The sequence below is a fragment of the Lotus japonicus genome, chromosome 4 (assembly GCF_012489685.1).
Source record: "Lotus japonicus ecotype B-129 chromosome 4, LjGifu_v1.2".
Lineage (NCBI taxonomy): Eukaryota > Viridiplantae > Streptophyta > Magnoliopsida > Fabales > Fabaceae > Lotus > Lotus japonicus.
Genome location: NC_080044.1, coordinates 11,620,002 through 11,634,513, shown reverse-complemented (window position 1 = coordinate 11,634,513; position 14,512 = coordinate 11,620,002). Strand labels below are relative to the sequence as shown.

General features: G+C 36.1%; 2 protein-coding genes across 3 annotated transcripts; one reads left to right on the top strand and one right to left on the bottom strand.

Annotated features, from left to right (window-relative positions):
- Positions 1-1,721: 1,721 nt before the first annotated feature.
- Positions 1,722-5,857, top strand: LOC130715635 (uncharacterized). The gene is made up of 9 exons (XM_057565752.1): positions 1,722-1,895; positions 3,556-3,679; positions 3,773-3,840; positions 3,923-3,982; positions 4,083-4,241; positions 4,537-4,683; positions 4,970-5,184; positions 5,299-5,407; positions 5,491-5,857. Exons 1-9 carry the CDS (start codon positions 1,785-1,787, stop codon positions 5,581-5,583), a joined length of 1,086 nt encoding a protein of 361 aa, XP_057421735.1. The 5' UTR covers positions 1,722-1,784; the 3' UTR covers positions 5,584-5,857.
- Positions 5,858-8,116: 2,259 nt separating this feature from the next.
- LOC130713771 (nuclear transport factor 2-like) lies at positions 8,117-13,202 on the bottom strand. Of its 2 annotated transcripts, none has more exons than XM_057563569.1 (9): positions 12,958-13,202; positions 12,391-12,566; positions 10,626-10,929; positions 10,059-10,294; positions 9,825-9,975; positions 9,599-9,720; positions 9,437-9,502; positions 8,947-8,995; positions 8,117-8,680 (listed from the first exon to the last, which is right to left on the bottom strand). In XM_057563569.1, exons 2-9 carry the CDS (start codon positions 12,562-12,564, stop codon positions 8,391-8,393), a joined length of 1,392 nt encoding a protein of 463 aa, XP_057419552.1. In that variant the 5' UTR covers positions 12,565-12,566; positions 12,958-13,202; the 3' UTR covers positions 8,117-8,390. The 2 variants fall into 2 exon arrangements, with proteins under 2 accessions (XP_057419552.1, XP_057419553.1); XM_057563570.1 differs by having other exon boundaries at positions 12,963-13,202.
- Between the last annotated feature and the right edge of the window lie 1,310 nt (positions 13,203-14,512).

Here is a 14,512-nt window from a genome sequence, read left to right as displayed (position 1 = left end):
TGATGTCACATGCTAGGTAGCATTCTCCTCACATGGGGTGAGTTATGTGTTATTCAAATTGTATTACACTCACTTCTAAGAGTGTTAAAGCATGCACGACCTGCAGACCCAACTCATAAAAGAGGGCTGGCCGAGCCACCAAAAATGAGCAAGTGACCCATGCCAACCCGTGCCCTCACAACTTGCATGTTGATAGAATTCGAAAAGAGAGAATCATATTTTCAATGTTTATGTATCAAAAATAGTGTCCTTTTGCGTCTTGACAAGAGGGAATCGTATTTTGCTTCAAAGAAAAAAGGTAGGCGCAACTTTTAATGGGTTTGAAGAACAAGTTGTCTTAAGCTTAGTAAAACATTTGCGTCTAGATACCCCCAGGCTTTATAGTTGAGATAATGGTTGGGTTTAATTCTGAGGTCATCTTTTCTGATAACCTTAGCCCTGTTGTGTTCATGTTTGGAATTGTGGGCTCTCATTTTGTGATCCATCTTAGTCTTTTGGTGTCTGAGGATTTTGCTTTGATGTTTTGGTTCTTTTTGGTTTTGTGAGGGTTGTTGTTTCCATCATGAAGTGGGTTTACCTCTTTCTCTCTCTTTGTATACGTGTTTTTAGGTCTTTCTGATGATATATAATACATACTGTTTTTGTAAAATAAAATAAAAAAAAGTAGTGTCTTTTCTAATAATTTTTTGTGTGTACATGTACATTTATATTTATGGCTAAAAAGCACTTTTGGTCCCTGATGTTTCAAGTTTGTGCAAATTTTGCCCTTACTCTATTTTTGTCGATGTTTCTACCCCTCATGTTTTCAAACAGTGCATTGTCACCTCTCCGTCAGTCAGACGTTAAAAAACTAATGAAATGAGCTGATTTAGCTTTTTTAAAATATTTTTTGGACCTATCACGTGAAAATTACAAGTGAAATTGGAAAAAATGGGCATGAGAGATTCAAACTCAAAACCTGTAAGTAGAAAAACATGCATTTAACCAGTTCAGTTACATACATAATTGATATATACATCAAACAAATTTAATTCATATCATTTCCTTGATCATCATCAACTTCATATACTCATCTTCATCTCTCCAATCCACTCAGGAACCTCTCCTGAGAAAGCATGACTGACGGAGGGGTAGACGGTGCACTGTTTGAAAACATGAAGGGTAGAAACGTCGACAAAAATAGAATAGGGGCACAATTTACACAAACTTGAAACATCAGGGACCAAAAATGTTTTTTAGCCTATATTTATCTATTACAAATAAAAAATAATTTATATTATGTATTGAAATTTTATTTTGAATTTTCCGAAGCGAAAAAAAAAACATTTATTTTGACCCTTTAAAAAATATTGTCCAAGAGTAGTCAGTCTGTAGAACCAAGTAAATAATATTTTTACCAAAGTATTTTCAAGCCAATAATAATGAGACTAATTTTGTTGAGACTCTAATATCACATTAATGAGTAGACATCTCTCAAAATATCAATCTTGATGCACACGTCGCATAGAAATCGAACACTCAGACTAAATATTTAAAAATCGTGTTTGAGGTTATTGATATAACCAAGTAAACATTGAGCTAATTTACTTAGCCTACTAGTATTTTACTCAGAAACAAATACTACAATTAAAATGAAATGATTTTAAAATATCTGATTGATACATGAGAGGAAAGTGTTACAACTTGCTAGTTAAGGCACGCCAAATTTGTTTAAATAAACCCCAATGTGACGCAAAGAATGAAAACACAGAAACAACAACTAGAAGTAGAACTGTGCCACCGCCATGGAGTCACAGCAGCAACCGATACGCGCTACTCCTCATCCGCCGCCGCAAGCCCGTGATTCCACCGCCATTGCCCTGCCCTTCCTCTCATTCCTCGCCATTGCCGCCCTGGTAACTCTCTCTCTCTCTCTCTCCGATCATTGCGATTCCAAGTTTATGTTCTGGTTTTTCGTTTCTCTATAATCGACAATGCGTGTATGTGTGTTCTTGTTTTCATGCCCTAGCATTTTCCATCATTTCATTAGCCATCGTAATCTGATTTTTTGTGATTTACTTTACCTTTCTATTTTAGCTTTTTCCTTGTTTGTTGTTAGTTTCCAATTGATTTTGATGTTGTTTATTTTAATTTTTTTCTCTGTTTATCAATAGGTTTTGTGTATTGTTACAAAATCTTGTTCAGGCATTTTTATCATGTGTCACAAGCTCTCAATTTGTGTGTTAATTTCAATGTAACAAGCAAGGTGGTGATGGTGGACTTGTATCAACTATAGCTGGAAATGAGATATGCTAAATATTTTAGTTTATCACTTCAGGCTAAATTTATTAAAGTTGATGTAATCACTCCATAGAATAAAAACTTAGCACGTTTATAGCATCTGCGTCGTTGAGATGCCCTAGTTTTGCATTAAATATGATTTAATATGCACACTTGTCAAGTAGGACAGGAGATGCATGAAATGAATTCCTGTGTGTTGCCCACCTCTGTACTTTCTAGATAAATTTCAATGTTATGCCCCTACATAAGTAAGTATTACAGTGTAAAGTGTATATTCCTGAAGAAGCCGTTAGGGAGGTTACGACAGTTAGACAGGGTTGATAATGTAGGGGAACTGTGCAGCAAAGGAATAGTGAAGAGAATGGAGTCTTGGAACTCAGTTGTGGAGGGGCAAACCTTGTAAAGGCATACAATCCTTATTCATTCATTCTTTAGCAAAAGATATGACATTTGTTCGGCAATCGTCCATTCTTGTTTCCATTGCATTTGGCTCCTTTTTTAGCTTTTCTAAACATGGAACAATGAATTGAAGGATTGGAAAACTTGACTAACGGCCATGGTGTACAAGTTTGAACTTTTGATGCTCATAGATGGTTACTGTAAGAAGTCACAAGGGTACTGTAAGGGTTTCAGATCACATTGGTTAAACATGCTTTTACCAGTGACTTTTATTTGTTTAAGTTGGGTGATGTTGATATCATTTTGGTTGTTGTTTGGGTTGAAGCTGGGTGGTGTCAAAAGACAATGGCGCACATTGGCTATGTTGTGATGAATGGATGAATGATCACTATGCTTATATAAGGCTGATTACATCCAAGTCTTTTGTAAGGTGGCTGAGGTGTTATTTACTTGTGTTGATGATTAATACCCCTTTTCTGGTGCAATTGTTTAAATACCCAAGTATGTTCTTAAAGGATTGAGCTATAAGAAGAAACTAGAATAATGTTGAATGGTGAAGCTAAATGAATGATAGATTATAGGAATCATTGATTCTTTTTCATTGATTCTCTAGTCATATAATAATAGGCCCAAGTGGTCCTTTTTCAGTGATTATTTAGAGATAGACATCATTCTATCTGATATCTTCCATTCTTGGCTCTTCTACTTTCTATATCCATTGCATTTTGCTCCCTCTAGAGCTTCTCTAAAACAGCCAAGAAAACCTAGTGAGATAAGGTTTGGTTATTATTTTTGTACTATTGACTACTATTGGAATATATTTAAATTGATTCTACTCCATGTCTGAAGCTAACAACTGTGTGATATTATCTACAGCTTTTAGTTCCTTCAGCACCTACATCTTTCAAAAGTACCTTATCAATTCTGCACCAAGTCCCTGAAGGCCATGTAGGGGTATATTGGAGAGGAGGTGCCCTTCTGAAAACAATCACAGAGCCAGGTTCTAAATGATGATTTCTTTGGTTTTTTACACGTGTTTCCTTCAATGATGCTTGAAAAGTTTGCTTCATGTTCTTCGTATTACTTTCTCCAGGTTTCCATCTAAAGATCCCTTTCTTAACTCAGTATGAGCCTGTTCAAGTGACACTTCAGACAGATCAGGTAAATTGATTAAAACATGTTTGGGATTTGGGGATTATTTTGCTGTAAAATTTGGAATATGAAATTATGATGGGTATTGTAGGTGACAGATATACCATGCGGTACTAAAGGAGGTGTTATGATCAATTTTGAGAAGATTGAGGTAATAGTAGCAATATATTTTTCTTACGTAACCTTGTTCACTAATGGTATACTTTTATTACATCATTAATTAGTAGCAGTAACGTATATTCTTCTTTTAGGTTGTTAACCGACTCCATAAGGATTTTGTCTATGAGACATTGCTTAACTATGGTGTACAGTATGACAAGACATGGATATATGACAAGATACATCATGAGATCAATCAGTTCTGCAGCTCTCATAGTCTTCAGCAAGTCTATATTGATGTGTTTGATCAGGTAAGATTTAATGCTTGAAAATATAATTTTACAGGTATATTTTATTTTATACTGGTAACTTCCATTTTATCTGTAACTGTAAAGCAAAGTATGAAGGGTTGACTTAATTTAAAACATTTTGATGTTTGATGGATATTCAGTAAGTTGTAACTACCATTATCACCCACTGAAAAGTATTTTTATCCAAGTCGTAAGTTATCTTCTTTTTTTTAATGACCCAGACCCGTGATTCTTTTGCTTCCTTTCTTGTTATCACATCCTAATCTTAATAAGACAAGCATTGGGGCCCTTTCAGATTGACGAAAAGATGAAAGATGCTCTTCAAGGTGACTGCACCCGCTATGCCCCAGGCATTGAGATCATCGGTGTCCGTGTCACAAAGCCAACTATTCCTTCTAGCATAAGACGCAACTTCGAGCAAATGGAAGAGGAGCGTACTAAGGTATGCTTTTATCAAAATGAGCTTTTCTTTTCCCTGTGAATATGTCTGAAGCTGGACATAACATATGAAATGTGGAGTTGAGTTGACAATCTCATTGAAGACAAGGTTAAACCCGTGCGAGCACATGCACTTACTAGTGCATTTCTTTACCTTTTGATTGATTTCTGAGATGCGTTGCAAATGCTTCTAGGAGGTTTTGATATTCCAGACTACATCATTCTATTTTAGATTGTAATTTTCTCTTCTAAATTATGTTAATCAATATTCTATGGATGCTATTGGATAGGTCTTGATTGCTATTGAGAAACAGAGAGTATCCGAGAAGGAGGCAGAGACTATGAAGAAGATGGCTATTAGTGAGGCTGAGAAGAATGCCAATGTTAGTAAGATCCTTATGGAACAAAAATTATTGGAAAAAGATAGTTCTAGAAGACAGGAAGAAATTGAGAATGCAATGTACTTGGCACGTGAAAAGAGCCTGGCAGATGCAGATTTCTACCGGTGAGTATTTCCTGTTCCTAATGCCCTTGAAGAATGCAAATTTATGAGTATGATATTGTAATTTATAGTCTTTCAAAAATGAATGATAAATTTCATTGTTTTCTGAATTTCAAGTGTGATAAAAGAAGCTGAAGCAAACAGGTTGAAGCTTACCCCTGAGTTTCTTCAGTTAAAATTTATCGAGTCCGTTACAAATAATACGAAGATTTTCTTTGGGGAAAAGGTATTCTCCTCTCCTCTCAGCTATTTCAAAATGTTTTTTTCTGTCCGTGTGGATAGGCTTAATCTTTTGGGTTTGCTTTCCAGATTCCAGGTATGATCCTGGATCAGAGGCTGCTTGGCAACCTCCTTCAAGAAGCTTCCAGAGGGGCAGCTACAAAGGCAAAAGCAGATATCTAAATTCTTGGAGTCGGAGCTCAGATGACTTGCAAGCATTATCAACATCTGCGAGAGGATTCCTAACCTGTTATCTTCTACAGTACACCATGAGAAGTAGGAAACTATTATTTTAGGAAGCTTTTTACTTTTCTTTCTATGTGGAGGGGAACGTAGATACTAGGTGGTCCCTTCTGAAACAATGGAGGCTAGAAAATTCACATAATATAATATATCATATCAGTTGGTACAGTTTGGATGAAGCACAATTATATCAAGTTCATTAGTCGTTGTTACATTTTCTCACCTGGATGAGCTGGTATTTTACTATCCAACTGCTGCCAAACTTCCGAAGTTGCACCATATGATTTTGATTCATTCACACTTCATTTTCTCTTCTATCTCATTTTCACTCATTTCTCTTCCCATCTCTTCTCTTTCGATTTTTCACAAGTGTAAGTGGAAATCGTGTGAAGGAAACTTTTTCCTTTCCAAGTGTTCCCATTAAGGTCAACCATGTGGACAAATCACTACGCACTAAAGATACTGTAGGGCACAAGGATCAAAAGTGGATCTTTTGTTTAAAATACTAGCAAATACACAAACTGGATTTTCCTTAGGGTGTGTTTTGTGAGTTTTAAGGGGATGAGAGCGGAAGACTTTGAGGGGAAGGGGAGGGGAAGGGAGGGGGAAGGAGGGTAAGCCCTTACCATGTTTGGGAGCCTAAATCCCTAATTTGGGGAACTAGAATATATAACTAAGAAGGGGTGTTGGACTGTTTCTTGAAGTACTCTAAAGCCTCGTTCAATAGAAAATATTCGTTCATTTCTTTATTTGTCAGTATGTTATAAGGTGGTAGATTGGTTCTTTGATGGTCTGTGTGGTAGTTGATGAGCTGGGGGAAAAGGAGTATAAATCAAAACCTTGTTGTTAACAGGAACCCTCTTGTCACTAGAGGATAGCTCAAGTGGTAAGAGCTAATTGACATTTGGGTTGGGGAGGGGGAGGTCCAAGGCTCAACCTTTGAGGGAGTAATTTATTGTTTGTGATGTACCCAAAAAAAGCAGGAACCACCTTTGATTTATAATGTTTCTTCCTAAGAATATCATCTGTTGAAAGGATGAAGGATTTGCCTTCTTTACTTCTCAATGACAGTTCATGTATTCCTAGTGTTCTAATGAAGCTATTGGATTCACATGCTCATCAACAAAATCTTCAAACGTCTCCGTAGTGGTGGTAGCACACACACCACCAAGAAATCGAAGAGAGTCGTTGGTTTGGTACGTTTTTATTTCCACATACCAAGACTTCTTTTCAACCCTAAATTGATTCATGCAACCATCCATTCAGATTCTATTCGAGTGTGGTACGACAACCAACTCCCTTTGTACTTTTTTATTTCCACATACCAAGACTTCTTTTCATCCCTTTGCATGGAGCGTCTCAGCTCGACCATATCTACTGCAATGCTTGAGGGGCGGTGGGATCCTATTTGCACGGTGTAGAATGGATCAGGTTTGTCTCATCTCTTCTTTGCGGATGATGTTCTTCTGTTTGTGAAAGCTATGAGCAGTCAGGTGAGGCGTTTGAAGGAGATGCTTGATAACTTTTGTTGGGCTTCGAGGATGAAAGTTAATGAGTCGAAATATAAGATTTTCGGTTGTAATGGCCTTCGTGCGACCAAGAGGACTACTTTGGCTACTATTGATGCTATCCAATTTACTTCTAATATTGAGAGGTACTTGGTCTCTGGGCTTCCCCGTTCCCTTTTTTCTTTTTAAGTATTGTAGGAAAAAAAACGACTTTCCATAAACTCTATTCTGAAAACTTATTTTTAGAACATCCTAAAACTCAATTCTAAAATTAATTCAGAATCAACTCGTTGAAATTCATCTTGCCCATGTTTCTTTTTTTGGGTGGCGATAATCCGACATAAAAGACATGGGCCAAATCCCATACACGAACAAGAAAAGAGCACATACACATTAGCACAACAAGAAACAAGATATTGACCAAAAAAAAAAAAAAAAACAAGAAACAAGACGAATTGGCTTTACTATGAATTGTGCCCTTAGCTTAGTGGTACGATCTTTGTTTTAAACCAAAAATTGAAGATTGAAATACTAACGCTAAACAAACAAGAACTCTACGGGATTAAGAACTCTACGGGAGATTGAAGATTGAAAATTGAAGATTGAAATACTAACTGACATTTACCACTAGTAATTAATTAAACCAATGAATCCTATTCTTTTAACCTTACAAATATAAGAAGACTTGTATTTTCCTCACAAAAATTCAAACACAAGTATCTTCTATTAAGGCAATCTTATTCAATCCGGATATAATGAAAACTAGTTTCTTTGAAACCATTGGATGCATGCAAACTCTTTTAACCACAACAACCAACACCGGTGCAAATAACAACTGTTAACTCTATATAACGCACTCCTATTAATTGAAATCCTCCTAATAATTAAAATCCACATGGATTTCAATATATGAATTCCCACCTATTTGATAGGATCAGCATGAACTTCAACCAATAAAACAAATGTTAGCACGAAACATTGATTTTGTTTCTTAAAAAATGGTATATAAATGTAGCCAATTCCACAAAACAATCATACCAAAACTTAGATACAAAATGTAACAAAAATCGGGAGAGAACTAAATATGGAATCACTTAATTTAACCAAAAACAACTGCCCGAAAGAATCATGACAGCTATTAAAAGAAAAAGACTCTAATCCAAATGAAAACCAAAATCCCTTAGATGCCGCTATCTATAAGAAAATTCCGTTGTAACTAAATTACCAACTAAAAGCGCTTTACTGAGCTTTCACCGGTTGGCGAGCGACTCTTCCTCCATTCTGACCAGTCTGACCATTCTGATAACTCCTTGGCGCAGTTTCTCCATTGTTACGTCCCATATTATTGCCACCTCGTGGTCGGCCAGAGAACTCATTTCGCCTCTCAAAATCATTCCTGCCGTTGTAGCCACCACCACGGCCACCACCAAAGTTGCCACCACCGAAGTTGCCACGGCCCCTGAAGCTATCATTTCTGTCATTTCGGTATCCACCGCGTCCTGATGGATATCTGGCCCTGTCATTATTAGCTGCAACAAATAATACAAAATATTTAGCGACAATGTTCTAAATGTTCCCAATGTCACCAGGTACATGAATCTATACCCTCGCAGTTTTAACTTAAATTAATATTTGCATTGGTTTTAGAGAATCTAGAAAGGAAGCAAATCACGATTATACACCACTTTTTAGAGCAAACATTAGTCGAAGACAGAACTCATGGGAAATAATAAACAAAACATGAAAACTGAAAAATGAGGATGTTCAAATTTAACAAAAATAATGTCACACTTGCCTCGCCTTTCTTCAATGGATAGTCTGCGGTTGTCCAATATAACAGCGGCCTGAAAAAGTACACATGCTTGTCATATGGAATAGCTTGCAATTGGAACCATGCGCTTCTAATGCATTGGAAAAGTGAAATACTAAATGGTACGAGTAGGAAAAATTTAATTTGATTGGTTTTCAGATCTGTAAAAACAGGCAACTAGTTTAGTTTTGTTTCAAAAAGTGTGTGCTGTACGCAGTGAACAAAATTCTGATCATGGGTTTCAAAGAGCCTGCTTTTCAGAACATATAGCAGCGCTGATTGGAAAATATAGTTATTATGCATTGAAAATTCAAAAGAAAGGGAAACATCACTCCTCACGATAGATAAAAAAATATCCTGCAATTTGCATTGACAATAAAACATTCAACGATAAAGATTTCTGAAACCCAATCAACATTCAACAAAGGACCTTGACAATAGATTTTTAACTACCAATAAAAATTCCAAACTCTACCTCAAGTGCACTTTGCATTGACGCAGCAGATTCAAATTCCACAAAACCAAAACAAGATCCTTGTTGCTGAAAAAGAAAAAAGAAAAAATTATATCCTGTAGTTGTTTAACTTTAAACTGCATTTACTAAACTTGATAGTAGAAATGATTATGACAGACTAACCTTATTACTTCTAACTTGAATACCATTGGTTTTAATGGGCCCAAATTCCACAAAAGCCCGTTCCAGTTGCTCTACGGTAGCATTCATAGGTAAATTCGCAACAAATATGGCATGAGCCTTACCTGTGAAGGTTATTAGTTATGAGATAACATCCTGAACAAATGAGGCAACTTTTAACTGAATTGTATAAAATTGACCATACTAGTCACTAAAATGGTAAATTAACCTGCATTCTCATTATTCTTTTCCAGTAGGACATCAGCGATAGGAGCTTGAGCTTCAGATGCAGGCTTGCTAGAGACACGAGGCTGTTCTACAGGTTTCATAGGGGAAGTCCTCACATGGAAGGGAGCAGCATTTTCATTCAATGCATTGACCTGGAAGAAATCATTACAGAAAAGTTATTGTCAGACACTACAAAACAAAATGAAGAAATAATAAACAAAAAAATAAAACTTACAATGGATGCAAAAGACTTCTTAGGAGCATCCTCCTGTGTATTAGAATCAGCTTTCTCAGAGCTTGAGTGATGTTCCTGATGATTTGGCTCTTCAACATGATTAACAGGAATCACCTTTTCAGTAACTGATAATTTTCCATTCTCCAGTGGTTGAGACACTTCTTTCCTGATGCTAGCATCAGTTTCAGCAATAGCAGTTTGACTAGGAGGAATGTCTTCAGGAACATGATTGGGCTCTATATTCACAACCATAAACAAAATCATAAAAACCAAAACATTTAACAATTATATAAAATGTTGGGAGGCACAGGATGACAGACCATATATTTTGAACGAAATAGCATCAGAAGTTAGTTTCAAATTCATTTGTCGATAGATTCATGTGTGTATGTATGTATGTGTATATATATATATATATATATATATATATATATATATTCTAGCATCCTTATCAATTATCCAGTAAATATAATTGTATATCTGTATCCATTAAATCGAACAGTTCAGAAAATTTCTTTTCAAAAAATGTAAACCCCTCTCAAGCTACTAACTACATAGAATATTTACCAGGCTCGGGGGCAAAAGCATCAGATAGAGTAATTTCATCAGCATCACGTGATGGCACAGACTCAATATCAACAGACTTGTACTCATCAACATATCTAAAAACATCATTCAAAACAAAGTAGCCCTTGTCCTGTGGAGCTAGGAAAAATGACTGAGCAAACTTCCGCTTCATATTGTCAGTTCCAGTTAAGCAGCCAGTCACTGCAACTATTACACCTTCCTTATATGAAGGCTGAGAATCAGCACTCAGAATCTCCACCCTAAAGCTCTTGTAATCCTGAGAGAGTATCTTTTTATTTATTTCCTGTACCAAAACAAAAATCATTGAAGTCAGCAGATGTAAAATCATTTATTGCAATACACCATATCAAACTCAAATTATGAAAAACACAATACTTAGATGAGAGTTCAAATGAACTGAGTTACACATGAGCTGGAGCAGTAAAAGGGGGATTGCTAGTACTACATTTATCATGAAATCTGTACAGGGCAAACAAGATTATCTCTAATACTTTAAGTAAGGAGTACAAAAAATGTTGATAAAAACAAAAGATGCACACACAATTAATATAAAGACATCTACTAAAAATATTCAAAGCATGATGAAAGTGATTTCTTAATGATGTGGGACAAGGTGTGCAAAAAGGCCAAATATACAACAATTAAAAGAGGGAAGGTTTAAATGAAGGTCATCCTCTCCAGACCAGTTTGTTAATCGTAGAACAAGGAAAATCTGCTTGTCATATAGCGGATAGCATCACGGGCAAAAAGAGGAAGTCACATAGAGGTTGAAATAAGTAAGAAATTCATTTAAGCTTGTCACAAGATAAAAAAAACAAGTTATTAAAAGAGCAAGAAAACAAATAACAATGAAAGATGGAAAACAAAATAGCAAAAAACAGAAGGTAAAGGAAGAATTTATTAAAAAAACAGAGCATGATGTAACTATTGTTGGTGGCCCAGGAAGCTCGCCAAAAACCTACTCTAAGTCGCAAGAGATGATAGAGAAAAAAGGAATCGAGGTCAATGGAGGAAGAAGAGAGATTATGTGTTTACAGGGTTTCAACGTAATTACGTACTGTATCGGTTGCTCCCCGATTTTTTATGGAGGCAGTTTTAAAGGGACAAAAGCACATGTGACAATCATGTGAGGCTGGTTCCTAATTGATAAAAAAATTGCTGTATTTTCCCTATTGCCGCAACAAGGTAAATTGTTGTCGCAGGCGCAATCGCCTGAAAGATCTATATAGGGAGAGAAGAGGTAGGCTTGATTCTTTTTGTTCAAAATGATCAATATAGGGTAGAGTGATAAATTTAGCTCCAGAATGTATTTGTCTGCCAGCTTTTAGTTGAGGCGCAGGGATCGCCAAAACTGCTGAACAAGTTGGCGTTTTCTAACCGCCAGTCCGCCACTTTCGGCTTTCAACATCAACTACCCACGTGGCATAAATTGCCTACATTAGTAAAAAAAAATATTATTCTGATAAATAGTTTTTTATTCTTTATTGGTCAAAAACCCTGTCCCCTCCCCCACTCAAGTAAAGCACATAAACCACACTTAGGTGCTCCCGGTAAAATTTAATTCGAGTCCGTTAAATAACTAATATTTTTTAATATTAAAAAACATCAATTTGGAAGTTTTGCAATAACAGATCAAGACATGAAAAATCATAGGATAAATACAGTTTAACATGAGCAACACCTGCAATTATACAGCTCGGTATATATATAGGATAATTCATTTAAGTGTATGGCGGGTACTTACGACAGTAGTAGTGACCGTGGTCATAGTACCATCTTCTTCAGGTCGACTGAGGATACTCGTCTCATGGTAAAACCTGTGAACCTGCTCCGGATCATGATGGAGAATTGAGTAGTACTGCTCCACAAAAGCATTGCCAACCATCTGAGGGGTGGGAGCTCCATCAGTCGCAGCCATCTCTGTGGCACCACAAAAAATCAAATAATTAATTCACAAAAAACGCAAATCAAACACAATAAATTCACAACATAAATTCAATCAACTAACAAAATAATTTCCTTTAATTTAAACAAATAACGTATAAACATTATACATAACCCTGCCATGCATTGCAAAACGATTCAAATATGAAACCAGAATAATAATTAGAATAAACCTAAAACTAGACAAAGCTAAAAAAAAATCATTTCAAAACCCTAAATCCTAACAAGCAAACCCTAATCAACCATGACATGCAGAAAAACAGTTTAATAATAATTATAATAAGACAGAGAACAAAAATGATGAATCGGCGAGAGAGAAAACACGGATCAAATGAAAATCGAAATCACGAGAGAGAAATGGTGGTACCTCACCTCCGGTGGAGTGATCAAAGTCGAAGAGGAAGAGGAAGAGGAAGAGGAAGGAGGTGGCGGTGGCTGAGGCTGAGAGAGAGAAGAGTGAGGCGGTTGAGTACACTTGAGAGAGAGACCTGAGAAAATGAAAAGATTTCAATATTTATATTTGGTTGTGGGAAAAAGGGTTTTTCGGTTTGGTTTGGTTTTTTAGGTTGAGTTGAGACCAGGCCCAGCGTTTTCGAGTTTGCTTGCAGATCTCAATCGGCTTACTTTGTGTTCTTTATCTGTGTCTTGTTTTGACAACAGGTGGGAGTGGGACCAGCTTGAAGAAATCTTTGTTAATCAAATCAGGTCGCACGAGTTTTTTTAATTTAAGGTATAATAAAAACGTACATTTTATATGATATGAGAATCTGATTTTATGTGATGTGATTCAGACCATTTCCTTGGCGCAATAATAGAAGGAATTTTACCATTGAAATCGGCTCAATCCAAGATTTTGTTAAGGTTAATTTTGATTTTCATGCATCCCTTGCTTCGACAGGTTTCGTAGGTATGGGGTTTGTCGCTCGAGATGTTGATGACTTGGTGCTTGCTGAGTTTAAATGCATGGTCTGATGACAGACGTCGTCTGAAGTTCAGACAACTGACTTATACAGTGTTTGGAGGGTCTATATTCGGAGCTACACTTTTTCAAATTGTGAAAGTCATTTATATATGGTGGGAAAGCTAAGAGAAAAAACTACATTCTTTTTAACTTGGGGTCTGTTTCGACCTCTAGCGTGACCAAACGTTGAGTGGAAGATGGTCCTAACGTTGGTTTGCTGATATCATCTGGTCTTGAGTAGTGCTTCTTCTGGAGGTAAGATCTCGAGTTGTAGACCTCCGGATTGGATGAGGTCAAATGTGGGGTGCAAGTCTAGTGTCATTAATGAATGCTACCATATCGTATGTATGATAACTTACTCATTTTATGTTCATATTGAATGCAGTCAAAGGCAATTTACTTCTAATGATCCCAAAAACGTATGTTAATGATTAGAAAGGCACAAAGCCCAACATAGGAATTAGTCATTTACTATGAATAGAAATAGGAAAAATTAGGTCAAAACCTTTTTTCACTTGCATCATTCTAATTTCTAGTTTTTGGCAATTGTGGTTGCTATTTTGTTTTTATTGTTTTCATCTTTTTCTAAGTATTTACCCATGATGATGGGTTGTTGCACTCTTAGTCAGTCTTATAGTTTGATCTTTGATTATATTTCGACATGAGGCATATTTTTTTACTATTTTAATGACTCTTGTTTAATGTTGATTTAGATTTTTTACTCTTTATTTGAGTGTTCACTTAATTTTACTGCTTGTGTTGTGTTTGAATATGTGTTTTCCATGATCTAATATAGTTCTAAATCAACAAGAGGCATTGAATGAAATAGGCGCTTGATGTCATTCCTTTAAAGGATTTAAATCACAAGTGGAGCGCATTGTGTCCTAAACTTGGGGATTTTATTACTTAAGTTATTCTTGAGACTTTGAAGTTCTCTTTTTTACTTCTTACTCTTGAGCAG

Excerpts from the sequence above, each read along its gene's own strand:
- LOC130715635 (XM_057565752.1), top strand. The coding sequence starts at position 1,785 with ATGGAGTCACAGCAGCAACCGATACGCGCTACTCCTCATCCGCCGCCG. Across the intron at positions 4,242-4,536 it reads ATATTGATGTGTTTGATCAG|ATTGACGAAAAGATGAAAGA; the intron begins GTAAGATTTAAT and ends GGGCCCTTTCAG. Across the intron at positions 5,185-5,298 it reads GCAGATGCAGATTTCTACCG|TGTGATAAAAGAAGCTGAAG; the intron begins GTGAGTATTTCC and ends CTGAATTTCAAG.
- LOC130713771 (XM_057563569.1), bottom strand. The coding sequence starts at position 12,564 with ATGGCTGCGACTGATGGAGCTCCCACCCCTCAGATGGTTGGCAATGCT. Across the intron at positions 10,930-12,390 it reads CCACGGTCACTACTACTGTC|GAAATAAATAAAAAGATACT; the intron begins GTAAGTACCCGC and ends GTTTTGGTACAG. Across the intron at positions 8,681-8,946 it reads ATCCATTGAAGAAAGGCGAG|CTAATAATGACAGGGCCAGA; the intron begins GCAAGTGTGACA and ends TATTTGTTGCAG.